A 22,311-nucleotide genomic window follows, 5' to 3' on the forward strand; every position below is an offset into this window, starting at 1 on the left:
ATGAATAAAGGAGCATCTCAGAAATAGTAAGTTGAAGATAATTAATGTATCTGAAAACATTCATATTTTCAATTGTAAAGAAATGGGCATTTGGATGCAATTTCTTAATATTACAACATCCTGCAACATTGCCTTTCTGATACCCATTACAAAGCTGACAAGACTCTACTTTCTCAGCATTTGCACTCCAGAGGATCATTAAGCTAATAGCAGGTCTTGGAGGTCTTCTCCCTGTTTAATAGGGACTAAGCCCCAGCTAAATCCTCCAAACGATGAGCTATATACCGTAGTTTACATGGCAGTTCAATGACACTGATACAAACCCCCACCACCTTCAGCATTAATGTATTTTAGATCCAAAAGAAACCTAGCCTAAACAATGTTTACGACCAAAACATGTTAGTCCTCTAAACAATGTGGTGAAAGACAGCTTTCTTGGCATAGGGTATTCGACCAAAATGTACAAAACCCTTACCAAAGGAGTATCAAGAAATGAATCAAACACACAATGAAGTGGATGTCCCTCCCCTTCGACTTTTTTGTCCAGAAAAATTTTGTGCTCTTCCTATCTCTTCCTCACAGTGGCAGCCATTTTTTCCTCACACTTGAGCTTTTCAGCAGCATTTAGAAGCATATCCACTGATCCTACAGCTTCGATTGCTGACTGCTTCTTCTTCCTCTTCTGTTGTTTCTCATGATCCTCATATGCCATCTTTGCCTTCCGTATTGCCTCAATCCCACCATCACATTGGCTGCAGAACCATTTCCCTCTTGGAATAGAAGTACGAGGAGGTTCCATACAATAAATGTGATATGCTTCATCACAGCCATCACAGAGGACAATATCATCATCATCTTTATCAGTCAAACAAGCTCTACAGAGACATGAAGGGCAGTACCAACATGATCCATGGGACTTCAACTGCTGACTCGACAAGCACCTTACATGGTAGTACTTGAAAGGACAGAGGGGGTGTCCACACGCACGGAACTTCTGGCCATCCTCTCCCCCACTTCCACAGAACTTGCAAGACATTTTCTTTATGTTTTTGCTGGACAGATGGAGCCCATTTTTAGCATCCATACTGCAATCTGACCTCTCTTCCAAGTCACTAAGCAACTCTTCACCGGTTGGAACCATCTCATCCCCACCTCCATTGGTTTGGATCCTGGTGTCATTAATCCTCTCACATACAACACAATTGTCATGCAATGATTCAACCCCACTTGCAGTGCAGTTGGCACAAAACCAACTTGTTGGTGGAATCTCCTCCACAGCAGGCTCAATGCAACGGATATGGTACACTTGCTCACACGAATCACAAACCAAGAAATCTTTTCCCTCCGTCTTAGATCTGCAGCGCATACATTTATAATCTTTGTCCATGGCACAAGCCTCTGTTTGCTCCGATTTGGTGTGGTCAGAATCCTGGGTAAAAAAAAAAAAAAAAACAGTATCAAATGATTCTTTCAGGACCAACTTGATTGATCTTCTGCTAGTAGTCCTAATCTTACTGGCATAATAAAAAGAATGGCATATATGAAAGTACAGATGTAAACCGAATTCTGAATTTGCAGTTCCAATCAACATTAATGTTTTACATGGCTGATAATATACAGTAGAAGAAAATTATTTACCTCAAATTTTCCTTCTTCATAAGCACCATTTACTAGGCCTCCCACCTGAGATAAAAAGTAAATTAGGATGAGTAAAGTGTAGCAAATAGGTGACTGAACAAAATGCAGGAAAGTTTTGATTTAGAAGCAAAAGGCCTCCTGGAGAACAAAGCCCAAAAATATAGGCGGTTAACCAGATAATCAGGTGTATTACAGTATTGATTCTATGATGCCACTGGAGGTCATGCTCTGGGATAAACCATTCTCCATACCTTCTCACGGTAAGAAGTCCGTGACAAGTCTGAAAGGCTCTTCGCAAGAGAAACCATTTCGGCTCCTATTCTCTGGAACTTTCCCCACACCTGGGAAACATTTAGGCATGAGATATCCATACCATGAGAACTAATTTTGAATTACATTCTTGAAACAAATTATGATATATGAAACCTCATGTTTTAATAGGAAAAACACCCAATACTGATGAAGAAAATAGGGAAAATGCCCAATTTAAGAGATTCAAATAACCACCACCATATCTCATCTTGATCTTCAGTGAGGTTACCAAGAAAATCAACGTAATCTTCCACTTTATTTAGAATAAGGTGGACACTTTGTATTATTTGGCTCACTTTCCATTTTTAATAAATTTCCTTTTATTTACTATGCAGAGAAAAGAATAAGGTGGTCCCTTGTAACTTTAAGATTAACACCAAAAAAATGGATCAAACAAGGAGGCAAGAATTAAACCAACAATTAAATAGCATAACTGTCATGATCTTGTAACCAGTATAAGAAAACCGACTGAGTTTCATTGGTGATAAGAGGTAAGAAAATACAACACTACTCTCCTTTTTTATTATATTCATTCAAAGAATATATCATTGGTGTACAAGTATAACCATGTAGAGATATTATTTACAAAAAGAGGATTCAATTAGACCTGTCCTGCCAACCTTCAAAAACAAAAATGGCAGGATCCAAATTACTTAGATGGGCTATTCCTTTTAATTGCTCCATTGCAGCCAACCAACAATGGATGGTGCTCAAAATCTTCCTGATTAGATCTTCCACCAAGCTGCTCCTATTATGAAATATTCTCTGATTCCTCTCCTTCCAAATACATCATGACACTGCAGCTGGAATAATACTCCACAATTTTCTACCTTTTTCAGTTACACCTTTCACTTTCCATGAGTAGCATTGGAATAATAGGACAGAACTTGCAAAACAGTCATCAACTGTCAATGTCACACCATTGCATATTCAAAGCAGCTACTTATTTGCACCTGGCTCTGGCCTTCTCCATTCTAATCATTCAGGTCTACTCACATCCTTTCTAAAGACTTTGTTGAACTGCTAGCTGACCTTGGCCCAGGGATCCATCTGAATGAGCAATTCAGATTGGAAGATAACACCAGTACTTCTCTAATCTTAAACCCCAATGTCCTTCAGATCTTGATTGCAGCCAGGTTACAACAAGCTCATAATCGCCTTCCACCACAAGTCAATTCCATCCACATTTATCAAAAAGAGTACTAACAGTTCAGCCCTCTCCAAGTTACCAATCCCAGCAGGCCAGCAGGGACCCAATAACTCATTAAAATGGTACAATCATGGCATCGTATGACACCTCCCACACCTGGGGAGTTTAGACTCACAATTCATCTCAATTCAACTCACCAGGCGGTTAGCAATGCAAGTTCTTAGTTACCAACAAATAATAAGTCGTCACCAAAATAGATGAGGATGATAAAGTAATATCCTTTGATAAATTGTGTTGAACATTAATCAGTTTTATGATGTTTTTTATGAGTAGATGTTTTATGTTAGTTGTTAGTTAGGAGGTGGGGACTACAGTAGTTATGTGAGTCCAAATTTTATTATGTTTTTGTGTCTTATATATGCTGTTTTATGTCTTGCCGCCCTACAAGGGCATAGTTGTCTTTGTATTGCTCTCCTTTCTTTTCAACTTCTCTTTTTCTCTTCTCCTTCTCTCTTCCTTCTTTCTTCAAGAAATTCCTTTTATTTCATATTTTTTTAATTCAGCAAACTTTCTACTTGGTATCAAAGCAACGGCTAGGGTTTCTAGAAGCATTCTCATGCAGCCCTAGATCAATCGACTGCGTGAAGTAATAAAGGGCTAAACGATATGTTGTAGATTGCCCAGTTCTTGGATTTTTTGGGGATCTAGTCATCAGGAAGGTGATCTATTGTTCGGCATCAAAATCAAGAAGAACTGGAGTATGGGGAAGAGTCCTAGAAAAGTTGGACTCTTTGTTTTTTATCTGATCTTGGGCGGCCAGGTATTGTTAGCTTTCTTTTGATTTTTTGAAGAGTGCGGTTTGGTTTCTGGATTTTTCTGAGCCTCCTAGAGTGATCGATTCACTCTTCTCTCTGTTGGGAAGTGTGGGGAGGAGAGAGTTTTCTCTCCAGCTAGGGTTTTCTTCTTTCGGAAGGGTTTGTTTCTGTGTGTGTGATATTAAATTGTTTTTGGAAGGTTTCCAATCTATTTTTTCTTACTATTGAACTGTTTAAAGTAAGATGGAGAGTTGGAATACCGAGATGAAATCTACCGATATTGTGGGACTGGGTGTTGGAGGTAGTAGTGATATTTTTGGGTATGGGATCATTACTACAGTAAAACTTGATGGTACAAATTATTTGGAGTGGGCACAATCAGTTAAGATGGCTATTGGTGCCCGTGGAAAATTAGGGTATCTCACTAGGGAGGAGAAGAAACCTGATACAGACTCTTCCCGATGGGTGTAGGAGAATTACATGGTAATGTCCTGGGTGTGTAATTCTATGTTACCTCGTATTGCAAAAAATTTCCTATGGGCTAATACTGCTAAGGAGATTTGAGATGGAGTGATTGAAACCTACTCTCAAAAACAAAATGAAGCCAGAACCTATTAGTTAAGGAATTAGGTGATAAGTATGAAACAGGGACAAAAACCTCTTGCTGTGTATTTCTCCATGCTGAAAACCCTATGGTAGGAAATAGATCACTTAGAAACTGTGGAATGGGAAAGTGTAAATGATGCAGCAATCTATCACAGACCGATAGAGAGGAATAGGTTTTTTGAGTTCTTGGCAGGGTTGAACCCTAAATTCGACATTGCTAGGTAGCATATTCTTTCTAGGAAGGGTGTGACACTCTCTCAAGCCTATGCCTTTGTCTTTGGAGAGGAGAGTAGGAGGAATGTAATGCTGAGACAACCTGGGATTGACTAATCGGCTATGGTTAGTACAACAAAACCTAAGTCGAATGGAGACAAGGGGAGTAGTAAGACTAGAAGGGAAGATAAGAAGGACTTGGTGTGTGATTATTGCAAGAAGCCTAAGCATACCAGGGACACTTGCCGGAAGCTTAATCCAAATCTTATGCTTGCCCGGACAAAGAACAAGAAGGGAAATGCAAATGTAGCCACTACAGGAGACTCTTCAGTCCCTCTTTCCCAAACGGATTGGGAATTCATTGCAGTAGCAGCAGTGAGGACAAAATTGGAGAGGTTTGGACAGCTTACGAGTAAGAAAAATTCACCTAACACTAGCCTTCCAGATGGACAGCAGAATGCAGGAGCCAACTATACCTCTTCCTTTGCACATGCAGGTAGTTCAGGAGCATCTGAGCACATAACTAATGCCCCTACCCTTTTCAGTTCATATCCGTTGTGTTCTGGTAGAGACAAGGTCTCTACAGTTAGAGTGACCAATGATATAACTCTGTCTTCTGTTTTATGTGTCCCTAGACTTCATACCAACCTACTAATTGCTAGTTTTTGACAAAGAATTTGAATTTTCGTGACCTTTCTTCCTGGTAATTGTGTTTTGCAGGATCTGGAGTCAAAGAAGATGATTGGGAGTGGTCGTGAGGTGAATGGAGTGTACCTTATAGATGAGATTCCGAGACATCAGGGCTATCATGTTAGCAGCAGCAGTAGTAGTGGGTCAGAGTCAATGAACCAGATTATGCTCTAGCACAATCGCTTGGGACACCTTTCTTTTAGTTCTTTGAAATGTCTTTTCCCAAAGTTGTTTGAGTCCGTTCAGTTATCTACTTTGGAGTGTGAGAGTTGTCAATTAGGAAAGCATTGTAGACAGTCGTTTAAACCAAGTAATATAAGTACTTTTGCTTTTAATATTGTTCACATTGATGTATGGGGTCTATATCATATCCCTTCCATGGGAGGATTCCGTTACTTTCTCTTATTTGTGGATGATTATACACGATATTCTTGGATATATTTGATGAGATCACGTGATGAGGTTCCTAACTTGGTACGACAGTTTCACCAGATGGTTCTCACACAATTCGGAGTGAGAACTAAGGTTTTTAGATCAGATAATGCTAGAGAGTACTTTGAGAAGGACCTGACCACGTATTTCCTAGAACATGGGGTAATTCATCAGAGCAGTTGTGCATATACACCACAACAGAATGGAGTTGCTAAGAGAAAAAACAAACACATTGTGGAGGTGGTAAGGAGTCTTATGGTGTGTGCTTCAGTTCCTGTGTAGTTCTGGGGAGATGCAGTTCTTACAGCTGTGAATTTGATTAACCGTGTTCCTTCACGGACTTTGGGGTTTAAGGTGCCATTTAGTCTACTTTTTCCAAATGGGGAGATAGTTCATATACCTCTGAGGATTTTTGGGTGTGTTTCCTTTGTTCACATTCTTGGCCCTCATCGCAAGAAATTGGATCCTAAGGCCAACAAATGTGTTTTTCTTGGGTATGCTCAGAACCAAAAGGGATATTGTTGTTATGACCTAGTGTCGATGAGCAAATTTGTCACAACAGATGTTACCTTCTTTGAATTCACCTTCTTCTTGAGTGGTTCTCCTCAAGGGGAGAGTTTTGGGGAGAACTCACAATCTGCTCATCTTCCTGTTTCTTTGGTGGCTGAAATTGCACCTCCAGTTTCATTACCTGAGCCACTACGGGCAGCCTCACAGAAATATCAGCGCCGGTAGATGATGGTTGACTCCACACATCCTCAACCCACACCACTCTCTATCAGTCCTTCTGAAAATCCAGATTCAGCAGATACAATTCCAGGTATTCCTCTTGAACCTGAGCCTGTTATGTTTTCTAATGATAATGTTCATGTCCCTAACACCATTGTTGCAATTGATCCCACTGACATTGATCTTCCCATAGTTCTTTGTAAGGGGAAGAGAAAGTGTACAGCCTATTGCATTTCACACCATCTTTTCTACAGTGCCTTATCACCCTCCTACCGTGCTTTTCTTTCTTCCCTGGATTTTGTGTCTATACCTAGGAATGTTACTGAGGCTCTCTCCAAACCTAAGTGGAAAACAGACATGCAAGATGAGATGGATGCTTTGATTAAAAACCAAACTTGGGAAATAGTTGATCTCCCCCCAGACAAGGAGACAGTCAGATGTAGATGGGTATTCACAGTGAAGTATAGGGCTGATGGCAAGATAGAGAGGTACAAGGCAAGGTTGGTAGCAAAAGGGTATACTTAGACCTATGGTGTTGATTATCTGGAAACCTTTGCATCAGTAGTTAAAATGAGTTTTCGTATCCTTTTATCTCTAGCAGCCACCTATTCATGGCCTTTGTTCCAGCTTGATGTCAAAAATGCCTTCCTCAATGGTGATTTACAGGAGGAGGTATATATGGACATTTTTTTTATCAATAACACTTTCATTAATCATCAATAGAAAATTTATAGGAGAGGTATATATATGGACATTCCAACAGGCTTTTATGAGAATGTTGGTAAGGGAAAAGTGTGCAGACTCATAAAATCTCTGTATGGACTAAAACAATCACCTAGGGCTTGGTTTGACAGGTTTAGAGGGGCACTCATCCGTTTTGGATATACACAGACACAGTCTGATCACTCTCTTTGTGAAGAGGAGAGATGCTCTGGTGTCAATTCTGACTGTGTATGTGGATGATATAGTGGTGACAGGAAATGATCTGGAGGAGATTGATAATCTCAAAAAATCATTGCAACAAGAATTTGAGATCAAAGATCTTGGTGAGCTCAAATACTTCTTGGGGATTGAAGTTGCAAGATCCAAGCATGGGATCTTTATTTCACAGAGGAAGTATGTACTTGAACTATTGCGTGAGACTAGGAAGCTGGGGACCAAACCAGCAGACACTCCTATTGATCCAAATCACAGAGTTAATGGTGAGAGTGGTGAGTTGGTAAAGGATGTGGGGAGATATCAAAGAATGGTGGGCCAACTATTGTATTTGTGTATGACACGACCAGACATTTCTTATGTTGTCAGTGTTCTGAGTTAGTACATGCATGCACCTCAGGTTCAGCACTGGGAAGCTATTGAGAAGACTTGCATATCTGAAAAAGCACCCTGGCAGAGGCATTCTTTTCTCAAATCATGAGAATTTGAAACTAGAGTCCTATACAAATGCAGACTGGTCAGGATACTTAGATGACAGGAGGACTACATCAGGAGTGTGTTCCTTTGTAGGTGGAAACTTGATCTCCTAGAAGAGTAAGAAGCGAGCGGTTGTGGCAAGGTCAAGTGCAGAGGTTGAGTATAGATCCATGGCTCATGGTGTCTCAGAACTTCTTTGGGTTAGATCTCTTTTGAGTGAGATTAGGGTGAAAGTAGAGGAACCTATGAAGTTATACTGTGACAATCATGCTACAATCGATATTGCCCACAATCCAATTCGGCATGATAGGACAAAACACATTGAAGTTGATAGACACTTTATAAGAGAAAAGGTAATAACCGGAGAAGTCTATTTGCATTATGCCTCTTCAGAGTTGCAGCTGGCTGATGCCCTCACTAAAGGGGTGGTAAAGAACAAGCTTGAACATAAACTATGCAAGTGGGGAATGTGTGACATTTACTCCCAACTTGAGGGGGAGTGTTGAAGATTAATCAGTTTTATGATGTTTTTTATGAGTAGATGTTTTATGTTAGTTGTTAGATAGGAGGTGGGGACCACAATAGTTATGTGAGTCCAAATTTTATTATGTTTTTGTGTCTTATATATGTTGTTTTATGTCTTGCCGCCCTATAAGGGCATAGTTGTCTTTGTATTGCTCTCCTTTCTTTTCAACTTCTCTTCTTCTCTTCTTCTCCTTCTCTCTTCCTTCTTTCTTCAAGAAACTCCTTTTATTTCATATGTTTTTAATTCAGCAAGCTTTCTACTAATTGTTATGGGATTAAAAAACAACTTATCTACCAATCGAAAAAAATATTATTTGATTTTCTAGTTATTATAGTTCAGCCTAATATTATTAAAATTTCATATGCATATATTAGCAATTTGTCCAAGACTGACTGAGTTATGTAACTGGATGAGTCGGATCATTTATTTTTTTTTCTACCAATGTTGTAACAATCATTTGAACAGCTCATCAATCCTTCTACAGTTTTTCAAAGATGCAACACTTCAAAGAGAATAAAGGTTGCTATTTAGAATAACCAAATTGTTGATGTTCAAGATTTGGGATCTGATGCATGGAATAGATGGCAAAAGAGACAAAAATAACAGTTCTACTTAACAAATCCACTTCTTAGTTATGAACCACCAGTGTTTAAAGTGCAAGGCGCAAAAAAGGTGCAAAGGCCAATTTGCACCCAAGGTGAGAGGCACAAGGCGAGGTGCATGCCTTTTTGAAGCAAGGCTCAAAAATACAAAAAAAATGCTAAAAAAATATAAAAAAAAAGGCAAAAATTTCAAAAAAAAAATGCAAAAATAAAAAATATTAAACATAATATTAATAAGAAATATAAACTTAATTTTTAAAATTAATGGTTTTAAAAAACCTATTGTCTAAAATTAAAATAAACATAACATGTAAAGCATATTCAAATGAAAATTTAAAAATAAAATCAAACATATAAAACATTTTCATAAATGTAAAGCCCACAATCTCTTTTTTTCTTCAAGTAGCTAATGTGATGTAAAACATATTACATTCCTAATTCTACGAGTCGCCTTTGTGCCACATCCCTCGAGGCAAGCCCAAATAAGTCCATGTTATGGTCCTAAATTCTTAGTTCTCACACAAAATAATGATTTTATAATTTTAATTGCTTTTTAAGAAGATATTTTAGTAGGATGAATGAATGAACAACATTACCAAATTTGAAAGTGCTGCACCTAGGACTAGGGCGAGGTGCCTACCCTAAAATGCACCTCACCTGTGCGCCTAGGTGCGCCTCAGGCACGCCTTTTAAATCACTGTGAACCACTGTAGGAGCATATAGATTCAATATCAAACTAACTGGCAGATAAATCCAAAGTTCATATCTTGAGATGTCAACAGTGATCAAACATGGCATCTTCAATGGTTGCAAGAGCATGAAGAGAGGAAAGCATGTACGAGCATATAAGAGGATTGGAACACTACCTGTTGAATGTCCGCACAAAAAAGTACTGGAGACTGTTCATAAGCCCCCTCTTTCATTCTTGAGTTGATGATACTAAAGTCAAAAAAGCTGTCAACCTTGACACCTTGGAAATTTTCGCAGAGTAACTTACACAGCAATGCAAACTTCTCTGAAATTATAACTTTATGAAAAACCTGCTGACACAACTCAGTGTTGTGATGAACATGGATTCGATCACTTGTCTCATTTTGGGATCCAACTGGAGAAGCATCCACATGCCCCTTGGCAAAATTCTGCTTTCTATCAGGTATTTTAGTTGTACTGTTTAACTGTGAGTGTAATTTCTGACTATCTCCATGACGCTTGGCAGATTCCTGTTAATGGGTATTGAACCAAGAAATTATCTTAATAACTCGTGGGAAAAGAAGGCAAGGAATTGCCTGTGAGTCATACCAAAACTACCTGGTTCCATGCAGTTTGCTCAGTGGCATTTTGCACCTTAGGCATGTTACCATAACGGAATTGACTGTGCATGATTGCTTCACGGATGCATCTATGTATACCACCTTCACTCACACCCAATGACTGTGATATTTCTTCCAGCACAACACGCCTCCAGTGGCCATGTGGACAATCATCAATGCCATCTAAAAGAACAGGACAAACTATTCTCGAAAGGCCATCTTGCTCAAGAGAATTCTTGTGTGCAACCATGTCCCCTGGCTTTTTGATGGTCTGCAGAAAACCATATAAGCCAGATTAGGCTGAGACAGAATCATAGAACCAGCAATAGACAATGTTCAAGAAGAGACAACAGACAAATATCAACATCATAAATAACCTATAAAAAGATTTACATTAAGGCTGTCTTTGTTTCAATTAAAATGGATGAAATTTTCTCAGGCTGAAATATTTGAGCTATATTTTCACCCCTTGTACAATCAAAATTTTGCTTTCCTTGCCATCTACATCAAAACAAATGATAAGTGGCAGAAACAAAAAGGGATGGTAATAATAGTTGAAATATTTCAGTCTGAAAATTTCTCTGTCCATATTAAGGAGAAATAAATGCAATCCAAGGAGAGAATAGCTTTCCTAAATAGAAACTACTACAGAAACATACAATCAAATAACCTTAACCAATTTTCTTATTTTCCCTTTATGTGGATTAGTTGAAATAATAGTAGACGACCACAATACAGAATCCTATACCCATGCAAACTACTGTATTTTGGAGAAAAAATCTGCGAGGTGTGGAGATGACAAGTCTTCTAACCTGTACCAACATCTTGTGGAGATGACAGGTCTGTAAGGTTCCATGAAGCTAGATAGGGGTACAACTTGGTCAGACTCGAGTTAGGAATTTGTTCAAGTTCCTTCAGATCAATGATCATCATAATTCACCAAGTCAAATTAGACAAGTGGTTTTGTGTAGAATACTGGAATGGAAAATGAAATTTAACTTTAATGCTAATAAGCTTACAAATATGCCAAATTTAATAAGATGGCTACCATTAAAGTCTTCAATACTAATATGAAAACCAAATAGGGTGCAAAGAACAACTTTTACAGGTGAAAATTGTATAAGAGATAGCCAACGGAACATCTTAGAATTCAAATTCCATCAATGTATAAGAGGTTGCCAAGGCCCAATAGAAATATTAGAATTCATATTCTATTCTATCTTGCTGAATGGGAGAATGAATTTTCACCTAAAGGATGATGAGGGTCTAGGACTGACACGTCTTGGGCAAGTTGATATATAATTTCATGGCAAATGGTGGTAATGATTTAGTCAGTATGCAAAGGGGCCTAAATGTGCTACAAAGGCGTGTACAATGGGCTAAGTAACCAATCAAGAGTGGGTTTGCCAGTGATCCAAAAACCTCGGAACCACAACCTATATGTACGGATCACTGTCTTATTCAATCTTTATTGGTTAAATAGCCCATTGTATACATCTTTGTTTGTAGCAGATCCAGAGCTTACCCAAATAACCTACAGAAAAAATGCATCGCTGCCAAACATGACTAGGTATTTGGAGTGAGAACCAACTGAAGTTAGAAGTTAATATGGGTGCAAATTTGTTTGGAAAGCAATTCAAAAGGCTTACCCCTTTTTCATTAAATGAGTCAAATATGAGCTGGCAGATAGGGCTAGAACCTATGATACCCAGATACCTGTACAAGGGTGTCATATTGTATCAGATACTTGAATTTTAGTGTAAATTATGAATCCGATACTGCATCAAGCCCTGTCCTTGCATTATCCTAGAATAATGTGTTGGCATGAAATGATGTGGCAGCCATCCTCTCAAGTAGGGGTAATCATTTCTAGGTCAGCCTGCAAGTTTCTGGGCTTGAGCCTAGGTTTTGAGCTCAGGCCTAGCCTGGCCAGAAATACTTGTACATATATTTTGTATAGAAATGTTATATTATGACATATACAATATTTTATATTATAAAAAGTATACACATTTATTGTGTCATACATACATTTAATATACAATACAATGCAATAGTCATAGACCATTTTTTGAAGGATAAAGAGAAAAAAAACGTATTGGAATAAAAAGAAAAAGTACAGCAAGAGGTGATAAGATATCACCAAAAGCAGCTGAGCAACTCCATCAAAGACCACAGATAACACCCATGAGAATCCCAATCAAAACCTAGAGAAAGACCACAATAACAAGCCTGATACAAATCCCAATACAAATATGGTAACCACCCGACACACAACCAAAGCTAAAAGCCTTTCCTGAGGCATACATCAGTCTTCATCTGTAAATGCATTAGTCAGAGACCTGGAAGCCCAGGTCTTGCGCCTTGCGCCTTGTGTCTTGCGCCTCAGCCCAGGCGTGTGCCTTTTGAAAATTTGCCGCTTTTTTTCCTTTTTTGAACATAGCGGCTGGGCCGGGGGCTCCGCCCCTGGACCCCCATTTCGCTCGCTCACCGAAGCTTCGAGAACCCCCAATTTGGTAATGTTGTCCATTCATTCATCCTAATAAAATGTCTATTTAAAAAGCAAGTAAAACTATAAAATCATTATTTTTTGTGTGAAAACTAAGAATTTAAGACCAAACATGGACTTGTTTAGGCTTGCCTCGAGGGGTGTGGCACAAAGGCGGCTCGTAGAATCAGGAACATGGTTTCAAATGTCGCTAATATCGCCCGACATATATCGATGTCAAGGCTTACTGACATGAAAATGGATGGTAATATAAAATTACATTATGTCGATTGACATTTCCTATATTTTAGAAACGTCGACCAAATCGGTCCAAATAACCAAAAAAAATACAGTTTTTCCTATTATGTCGACAAGATGTCAACTAATGTACATTAAAAATATAATATATTAGTATATTATATTAATATAAATTATTCCATTAATAATTTCTATTTAATATTTCAAATAAGATATTTATAAAAAGAATTAACAAAATATAAAAACAAAAGAATAAATTAATTACTTTATAATATAAAACATAAAATATTTTTCAAGTAATAAAATATTAACTAGTTAGTATTTTTTAAAATATTTATTAAAATCAGAAAATGTTTATTAAATTTTATAATAAACCATATTCTACATTTAATATAAAAAATCAGAATAAATTTAATAAATTTTATACTAAATCATAATTTATTATAAATTTAGTATTAAAAATCATAATAAATTCATTAAGTTTTATAAGAAATCAGAATTTATCATAATATTAATACTACAAAAAGGAGAATCAATTTATTAAATTTATAATAAAACATAATGTATTATAACTTTAATATTTAAAAAATCAGAATAAATGCATTTCTATTTACTAGTGTGAAATAAATATATTAGAATTTATAATAAATCAGAATTAAAAATAAGAAAAGAAAATATCAGATAACCTTGTAAAAACATCAAAATGCATAATAAATCATCATTTACTAATTTGTTATAGATCTTAGTTTCTTAGCTATATATAATGGTTGGGAATAAGATAATAGTCTAGAAATATGTATCAATGCTTCTTTTATCATTTTACAAAATATCTTTGCATATTTCCACATATTACATAATATTTTCACAATGTCTCTAATTCTTACAATATTTCCCCTCGACATTTCCGACATATGTCCTATATTTTGGTATGCGACATTTCCATCGACATCGACATTTTAAACCTTGATTAGGAATGCAATATGTTTTACATTACATTAGCTACGTGAAGTAATGCAATTGAGTGAAAAAAAGAGATTAGAGGATTTAAATGCTTGAAAATGTTTTATATGTTTGATTTTATTTTTAAATTCTCATTTGAATATGCTTTACATCTTATGTTTATGCATTTTAATTTTAGATAATAGTTTTTTTAACATTATTTTAAAATTTAAGTTTATATTTTTTATTACTATTATATTTAGTATTTTTTTTGAATTTTTTGGCATTTTTATGAATTTTCTGACATTTTTTTATAATTTTGCACCTTGCTTCAAAAAGGCGCACGCCTCACCTTGCACCTTGCGCCTCAGGCGCAAATTGACCCCTGTGCCTTTTTTGCACCTTGCGCTTTTAAAACACTAATATATATGATACACGTATTACTTAAAAATTAAAATATATTAAATATGCCCAGGGGCCATTACTTGTTATAATGGTAAAACCTTGGGCTGTCAAGCATGAGAACATGGATTCAAGATTGAGAGCACCCAGTTTGTGCAGAGAAAAAAAATGCCAAAGGTTAGGACCATATCCAGCCCACCCCTCCCAAAACCTCAGATAGCTGGAACCCAACATTGGGTAATGGCCTTCTACATTAATTATGCCCAAAATGTGATATAAACCATAAAAAAAATAAAATCCAAACAAATAAAAGTAGAAAACTTTTTAGCTAATTGATCTACCACCGCTTTAGCAAAAAGTTGGTTTTCCTCCTTTGAAAGATTCAATTGCCAGAGTTTTGGCTTCAAAAAATCTTTTTTTTTAAGAGTAAAGAAGAAATTTTATTAAAATAAAAAGAACGGTACAAGCTGACTGGGTGTCAAGATGACACACCACACCAGTTAGTCACTAAGAAACAAGTTTACATTACAAGCTTGAATCTCAAGAACATCCCAAAAAATTTTCCACCAAATCTGCACTGTTTACTTGCTCAAATTCTGGAATGCCCAGAACCCAGCTTGAAACCAGTTAGTCACTAAGAAACAAGTTTACATTACAAGCTTGAATCTCAAGAACATCCCAAAAAATTTTCCACCAAATCTGCACTGTTTACTTGCTCAAATTCTGGAATGCCCAGAACCCAGCTTGAAACCAGCTTTCCGACTGTGGCCACCAAAACTTCAATGCCTTTTGATTTATCTTCAAACAGCCTTCTATTCCTTTCCTCCCATAATGTCCAGCACACCACGAAGGGGATGCAACTCCAAATAATTCTTGCTTTCTTGCTTCCTCTGAACCTTGGCCAAGAGGAGAACATTTCTGCAGGTAAGGCAGGCTGAAAAATCGGCATGCCAAACAAGAAAGAGTAGTACTGACATATGAAGTTGGCTACTCCACAGGAAAAGAACATTCCTCATCCTTGTTACATAGGTAGCAGTAGCTTGCCATAAAAAAAAAGAAAAAAAAAAAAAAAAAACCTCTATGCTTCAGATGGTCTGTTGTTAGGATGCTGCCTAAGGCAACCAGCCAGGCGAAAGTTTCCACTCTTGGGGGAACAGGATTCCCCCGTACTCCACCTACTTGGTCAGAAGTCAAATCCTCTTTGATCAAAGCCAGATAAAAGGATAGCAAGAACTTTCCATACAACTAGTCAAATCCTCTTTGGGACACCAGACCAACTGATCACCTCTAGTCTCAAAGCATTGAGCAATCTCCACTTTTTGTTCGGTCAACCTGTACAGTCTTGGACAAAGTTCATACAACTTCCCAAAACCACACCACTCATCTTCCCAAAACCTTACTCTAGCCCCATATCCACTAAAACTCACCAAACCCTGAACTCCTGATTGAACTTCATAATAACTTTCCATACACGAACCCATAAGAGATTGGCACCTCTCTCGACTCCCACCCAAACCTTACCACTCCATACTTCCCTACTACCATCCTTCTCCAACACAAACCCCCAAAGCCATTTGCCAAGGAGGGCTTTCTTAAAAAAAAAAAACTTTTATTCTCCTAAACCCCAACCCCCCCCCAACTCTTTCAGCCTGCATACTTTTACCCATTTTACTAGGTGAAACTTCTTTTCCCTCCTCGCCCCTTCCCAAAGAAAATCCCTCTGCAGTTTCTCTATCTTGTTGGCCACATCAGTTGGTATTTTTCAACAAGGATAGGTAATAGGTGGATAAGCTCAACAATACACTAGTGTAATCCTACCACCCAATAAAATACAGCATAATTGAAGATAAAGAAGATAGAACAATCAGAAAATGGGAACAAAGTGGGAGTTTTTCAGTCAAATCTTATGCTACAAATCTGAGAATGGCTAGGAACACTACTTTCCCTCATAAAGTTGTTTAGAGGTCCCTCAAAGATCTAATTCTTGGTTTGGCCTATCACTCTTGGAAAATGCCTCATAAAGGACAATTTGATCAGGAGGGGGTTACACCTATAGGACGTAAGGTGTGTCATAATCAAAATAAAGCTGTCCTCCAGAAACTGGTAGCCTAGTTGGCATGGCCTCTTCTCGGTTGTCCTTAATAACTAACTTTTCTCTTTCTGTTGTAGGATACCTGATGCTGGATCCCATTGTACAGTAACCTGATTTATTGGAGCATAACTTACACACTTCAAGGTTCAAACTTTCTTGACAATAGTATTACAATTACCTTTACCATGTCCCAAGGAAAAACTATTAAACCATACATTGGATTGTGCTTTTGTCCTGTCTTCTGAAGTTTTGTGACCCATACTTGTCCAATTCATATTATAGCCACTCTCACAAAACTTCTAACTGATCATGACAGTTCCATGTGACAACCTGAATTTGTTCAGAGCCATTACACAATACCAAGTGACAAGTCAAAACCACAGTTAGGATCACAATTATCTGTTTCAATATAGAAATATAAATCATGACATTTTTTATCAGCAACTCAGAAGATGGATTCATTAAGGCTGCGTTTGGAATCGGTGTAAATCAAGAACGGTGTAAAAGTTTAAACCGGTTCGATTTTGTCCATGTTTGGAAGGAGAGTGTGATCGACGTAAAACTCCACTCCAGTTCAGTTTTGCGTATGTTTGGATGGAGTGGAATTTTACGTCGATAATTGATGTAAAACCTATCAAACGTAAATTTTACATCGATTATCGATGTAAATACTACATCAATTTTATCGATATAAAACTTTACACTCTTCACCCATCGCGTTTTTCAAAAAGCAATGGTCACTTTCACGGTTCAGCGTAAAACGTCATCGGTGTACTTTTACACCGAAAGTACATTGATGACGTTTTACACTGATTCCAAACGCAGCCTAAGAACAAATAATGAAGCACAACAAGAAGTTGAAGGATAAAGATATACAAAAAAGAATCATGACAATTTCATTACATATTTCTCTAAAGAAACATTAGTAGCCTACAAAGATATAGAAATGAACCACAAAAAAAACTTCTATAGATTTTGTTATTATGGCACATAATACCAATGAACCATAAATGTTAAAACGTAAATGGCTATTAAACTTCAAAGGCATAGTCCAACTTGCTCCATGATATAAGACATATACTTTGTAGTAATCTCACCAAAATCCAAGTGCCAACAACAAAGTATCTATCATTCTTTTTTATCAGTAGCCATTGATGCTTCATTAATGGTATCAGAAAATATATAGCATGCATTTTACAACTATTATATATTCAATACCAGTCCCTCACTTTCTCCCCATTGCTCCTTACAGTACCCTATTTTTACAATAGCTATATGTTCATCTCTTAATACAGAAAGCAATCATCACAAACACCAAAACCTGTCTACTAACTCCTCCACAGGCTAATAAATCAGCCACTGAGTTAGCAGATCTAGGTAGCAATAGAAAATATGCATCCAAACCAAGTGATAAATGCCTTGCTTCCCTGATCTGGTGTCTAACTTTCCAAGGATTCACCCTTACCAGAAAATAATATTGTGAGTCCCCTTCAACAATCACCTCCCAGGTCTCAAAGTAGCCAACTTCAAGCTATGGTTCATAGGTTTGCTCATATGAAACTACCAATTCCTATCCATCCAGAAAAGGCCACTTTGATATCCTCATCATGGTACAAAAAGGCCAGTGAAGTCCTACTTATCACTTTCCTCATTAGGGATAGATCTGCTCATGACCAGGCGGCCCAGGCCAGGTTTGGCTTAGCTTTTTCCAAAGTTTGAATGGGTCCTACCCAAAGCAGTGAAAAATGTTCATGGGCCAAGCATGAAGCCAGCCCGTGAATTAGGGATATCAAAACTTTAAAATCAGGATGCTGAATTTACTCCTCTATAGCTCTACCACCAATGAACTTAACTTATGAAACCTACAGAATGGCCAGGACCAATAGAAAGCCACCAACAGGATGTTTGGGGGAGGGGGGGGCTCCAATCTTGATAGAATGGGAACCCAATTGGAGGAGTAAATTATAGGATGATCATTACAGGATGAACAACCCTGGCTCCTTGGCTCCTCTCCCAAATTATAGGATGATCATTAAGTTATATTGCATCTCTTTATTAAGTTTGACATACACAAGCCATGGTACAAATACCACCATATGCAGTTTTCACATGTATCCATATCATCATTAGGGGTGTTAGGCAAGGAAACCCACTGTTTCCCTTTCTGTTCATATGAACAGGGGCTCTGGCCTCTGAGTAGAATAATTAATAGGGTGATCGAAGGTGGTCTCTTGGAGAGTTTCAGAGGAAACAGGTGGCTTACTACAATATGCAAACATCACCTTATTTTTTTGTAAAAGCATCACAGGAACATTATATATGAGACCATTCACATAATTCTCATTTGGTTTGAAGTAGTTTCAGGCCTAAGAATAAGTCTACATAAAAGTGAACTGCTGGCTGTGGGAAAGGAGGTTGATGTTAGGCAGTTGGCAGACCATGTGAGGTGCAAAATAGGTGAACCGCCTACAAGGTATTTGGGGATGCCTTAAGGAGAGAAATGTACTTCAAAGATGGTTTGGAAGACAGGGAGACAGTGGTGGAGCGAATTGACAAATGGCTGGCATCTTGGAAGGAAAAATACTTACCAAAAGGAGTAAAACTGACCCTAATTAAAAGTGTGTTATCCTCCCTACCAACTGTTATCACTGTTTCCAATTCCAGCAAGCACAGCCAAGAGCCAAGATCATTGAAAGAAAAATGAGAAACCTCTTAAGGGAAGGTTGGAAGGAAGAGTCCAAGCTGCACCTAGTCAAATGGAGTAAATTTTGCAGACCTAGAAAAGCAGGAGGCTTGGGAGTTAGGAATTTAAGAGTTTAATATGGTCTGCCCAGGAAATGGCATCGGAGATGGAATGGCCAACCCAAGCCTTTGGAGAAGAACGATTATGGCAAAGTATGGAGACAGCAATATGATTTAAGAGCCAGCATAGACCAACTTGTCTTATAGGTGTGCAATGTGAAGGGGTATTCATAAATCTCCAAGTGAATTCAGAAAGGGGATCAAGTATGTAGAGGGATATGATACAAGGATAAAATTTTGGCATCATACATGGTATGGAGATCAACCCCTTAAAGTGCCCTTCCCTACACTGTCTGAGATTAAGGACTGTTTGACTGCTAAAGTCAGGTGAGTGGTGTCCCATTTTTAGAAGAAATCTAAACGACTGGGAGGTAGGGAAGCGAATGGAATTAATGCAAATGATCAGCAACTTCACACCTAATCAGTCAAGAAGAGATAAAGGGATATGGTTGCTGGAAAAGTCAGGATTATTTTCAATCAGATAATTCTACATTTCTACATTAGACTAAATGAGAATGTAGGGGAATTGGAAAGCCTTCCTCCAGAGGCCAGAGTGTGGAATACTGTAGTCCCTCCTAAAGTTGCCTTTTTTTATGTGGGTTGCAACTTTAGGGAAGTTTTTAACAGCAGATGTTTTGGCAAGATAAGGAATGAGGGTGGAACCCAGCAGATTGTAATGTGCAGAGAAGCTTCCCATGATCTGGATCATCTTATTCATTGCAGATTGGATAGAAGTTTATGGACAAGACTACTAGGTCTATTTGAAGTTCAGATTTGTTTCCTAAAAAATCTGGCTGCCTTATTATGGAGTTGACAGCTGAAAAGTTTATCTAAAGAAGGTGATATGGGGAGTAGGAGTAGGGCCTGCAACAGTGGTGTGGATTATCTGGACGGAAAGAAATAAAAGGCTGTTTGAAGACAAACATAGCTCGGAAGCAACCCTGATGAAAGAATTTTGGGGTAAACTGTATTTTTGGGCAAGGAATACACAAACAGTATAGGAACAGACTTTATAGTTCTTTTTTTTTTTGTTCTTTTTTTAGTACAGCTCTCTTTTTGTATCTATGCACACAAGATAGAAATGTATAGAAAAGACACGGGCCACTGCATAATTCCTTGTTTTGCAGATTTTACTTTGAGTAATACAATATCTTACCTTTCTTCTCAGAAGAAGGAAAAAAAAAACCATCATATGCATATAATCCATGTAACTTATACCTAGTTCCAGCCAAAAAGTAATAATCATAATACAAAAATTCTATGGAACAATTTTCACTTACTATTTACTATGACATAGCATCATCTCATCAAAGATCTGCAAATAAGCACTCTATGGATCTTGAAACATGTAGCAACTACCAGCTAGCAAAACTGGATTAAAAATTTATTGAGAGTATGAATGCCTGAATTCTTATTCAATAAAATTGTAAATTGTAATTTCTGGCTTAAATTTGTCATCTTTATGTGGAGAAGTTCAAGAGTAGGAAAATGATAGACGCCCCCAAGTGAGTGCCTTCTCATCTTGATTAATGGAAAAAAGGTTTTCCTAGATGAATGTTTCCACTATATTGGTGGGACAAAATGCTGTTTAGCAGATAGTGCGCACTTCATAACCTATTCCTCCTCCAACTGAAGCAGCAGATTATATGTCCACTGTGTTATTCTTAACAAGGGATTGCTTCCCCCTGTGGTCAAAAGCATCCTAAGTTGTTTTATAAATCTACCTCGTTTCGTTACAAATTTAATTTTAAAGGATGTAAGGGTCAAATACTGTTATGAGCTTTGAAATCTTATATTTACCAGCTTAACTCCAAGCATTTCAAACAAAAAAAAAAAGACAGAAACTACTCAAAACAGTAGTCCTACAAAAACAACAATTTAAACTAACTTATCAGCTCAGGAAAAAAAATGACGACAAAGGAAAAAGTGCGAACCTGGCCTGGTAATTGACCTGCTGCTCCTTCAGAACCTCTCCCATCTTCTTGAAGGCTACTCTCTGAACTCAGCCTCGACTGCTTACGCCGCTTGTAAGTACGAAGCTCCTCAGCAGAAGAGACCCCCAAATTCCCATCAGTATTATCACCTCCAAATCCAAATGCATACCCATTCAAGGCAGCACCATCCGCACAAAGAGCCACTAGGGAGCAATCCATACTGTCACCATTACACGTTCTCTCCTCAATAAACATTTCTCCAGACGACTAACCCTAGCTTACGAGCTTACCCAGCACGAATTTAGGGTTTTCACAGAAGCACCAGCGACCCACTCAACACGAACCTCAAGAACATCCAAGATTCAATCTTACTGCAAATTATTCTATATTAATAGCAGAAAACAATCAAAGCAGGACAATCCCAAGTTCCAAGCACACACTAAAATCCATGTTGTGATTGTGCTAACCAAAGATTTCATAAGCAAAACAAAAATGCTTAATAACAAACAAAAAGGCAAAATAGAACAAACAACAGAACCCCTAACTTGCCTGAAACACCAAATGGAAGCGAAGACGCCACAGAGGAGAAACCCTAATCTTCTGGGGAGTCAGCTCTTTTGCCCTGAAACTCGTCTCTGGATAGAATTTTAAATTTTCGGAAACAGAGAGTGAGAGTGGGGGGTGTCCTGGGTTCTTATCAGTTTTATGAAAATAAAATAATATTAAAACTTATATCTTTTGTGTATAGCAACTGACCGAAGGTGACCGGCTGCTGCACTCCAGTTAATGCTGGAAGAGACTCTGATGAGAATTGGGAACCGGCAATTGCCAGTCTCCGGTTGTAGTACCTCCACAGCACCGGTCTCATGTTTCTGTGCTTTATTGCGAAGGATGGCGCCGGTATCGTCCCTTCGTTTTCACTCTCCAGCTCTCAACTTTCAACTCGTCCTTGTTTCTTTC

At 37.8% G+C, this 22,311-nt stretch overlaps 1 protein-coding gene across 1 annotated transcript; it reads right to left on the bottom strand.

The window, feature by feature from the left end:
- On the bottom strand, nucleotides 1-22,066 carry LOC104605856 (RING/FYVE/PHD-type zinc finger family protein). The gene is made up of 7 exons (XM_019199189.2): nucleotides 21,901-22,066; nucleotides 21,352-21,722; nucleotides 10,435-10,707; nucleotides 9,993-10,346; nucleotides 1,890-1,979; nucleotides 1,639-1,683; nucleotides 1-1,429 (listed from the first exon to the last, which is right to left on the bottom strand). The coding sequence occupies exons 2-7, from the start codon at nucleotides 21,604-21,606 to the stop codon at nucleotides 566-568; spliced, it is 1,881 nt and encodes a 626-aa protein (XP_019054734.2). The 5' UTR covers nucleotides 21,607-21,722; nucleotides 21,901-22,066; the 3' UTR covers nucleotides 1-565.
- Between the last annotated feature and the right edge of the window lie 245 nt (nucleotides 22,067-22,311).

Source organism: Nelumbo nucifera, chromosome 1 (genome assembly GCF_055504915.1).
Source record: "Nelumbo nucifera cultivar China Antique chromosome 1, China Antique-T2T, whole genome shotgun sequence".
NCBI lineage: Eukaryota > Viridiplantae > Streptophyta > Magnoliopsida > Proteales > Nelumbonaceae > Nelumbo > Nelumbo nucifera.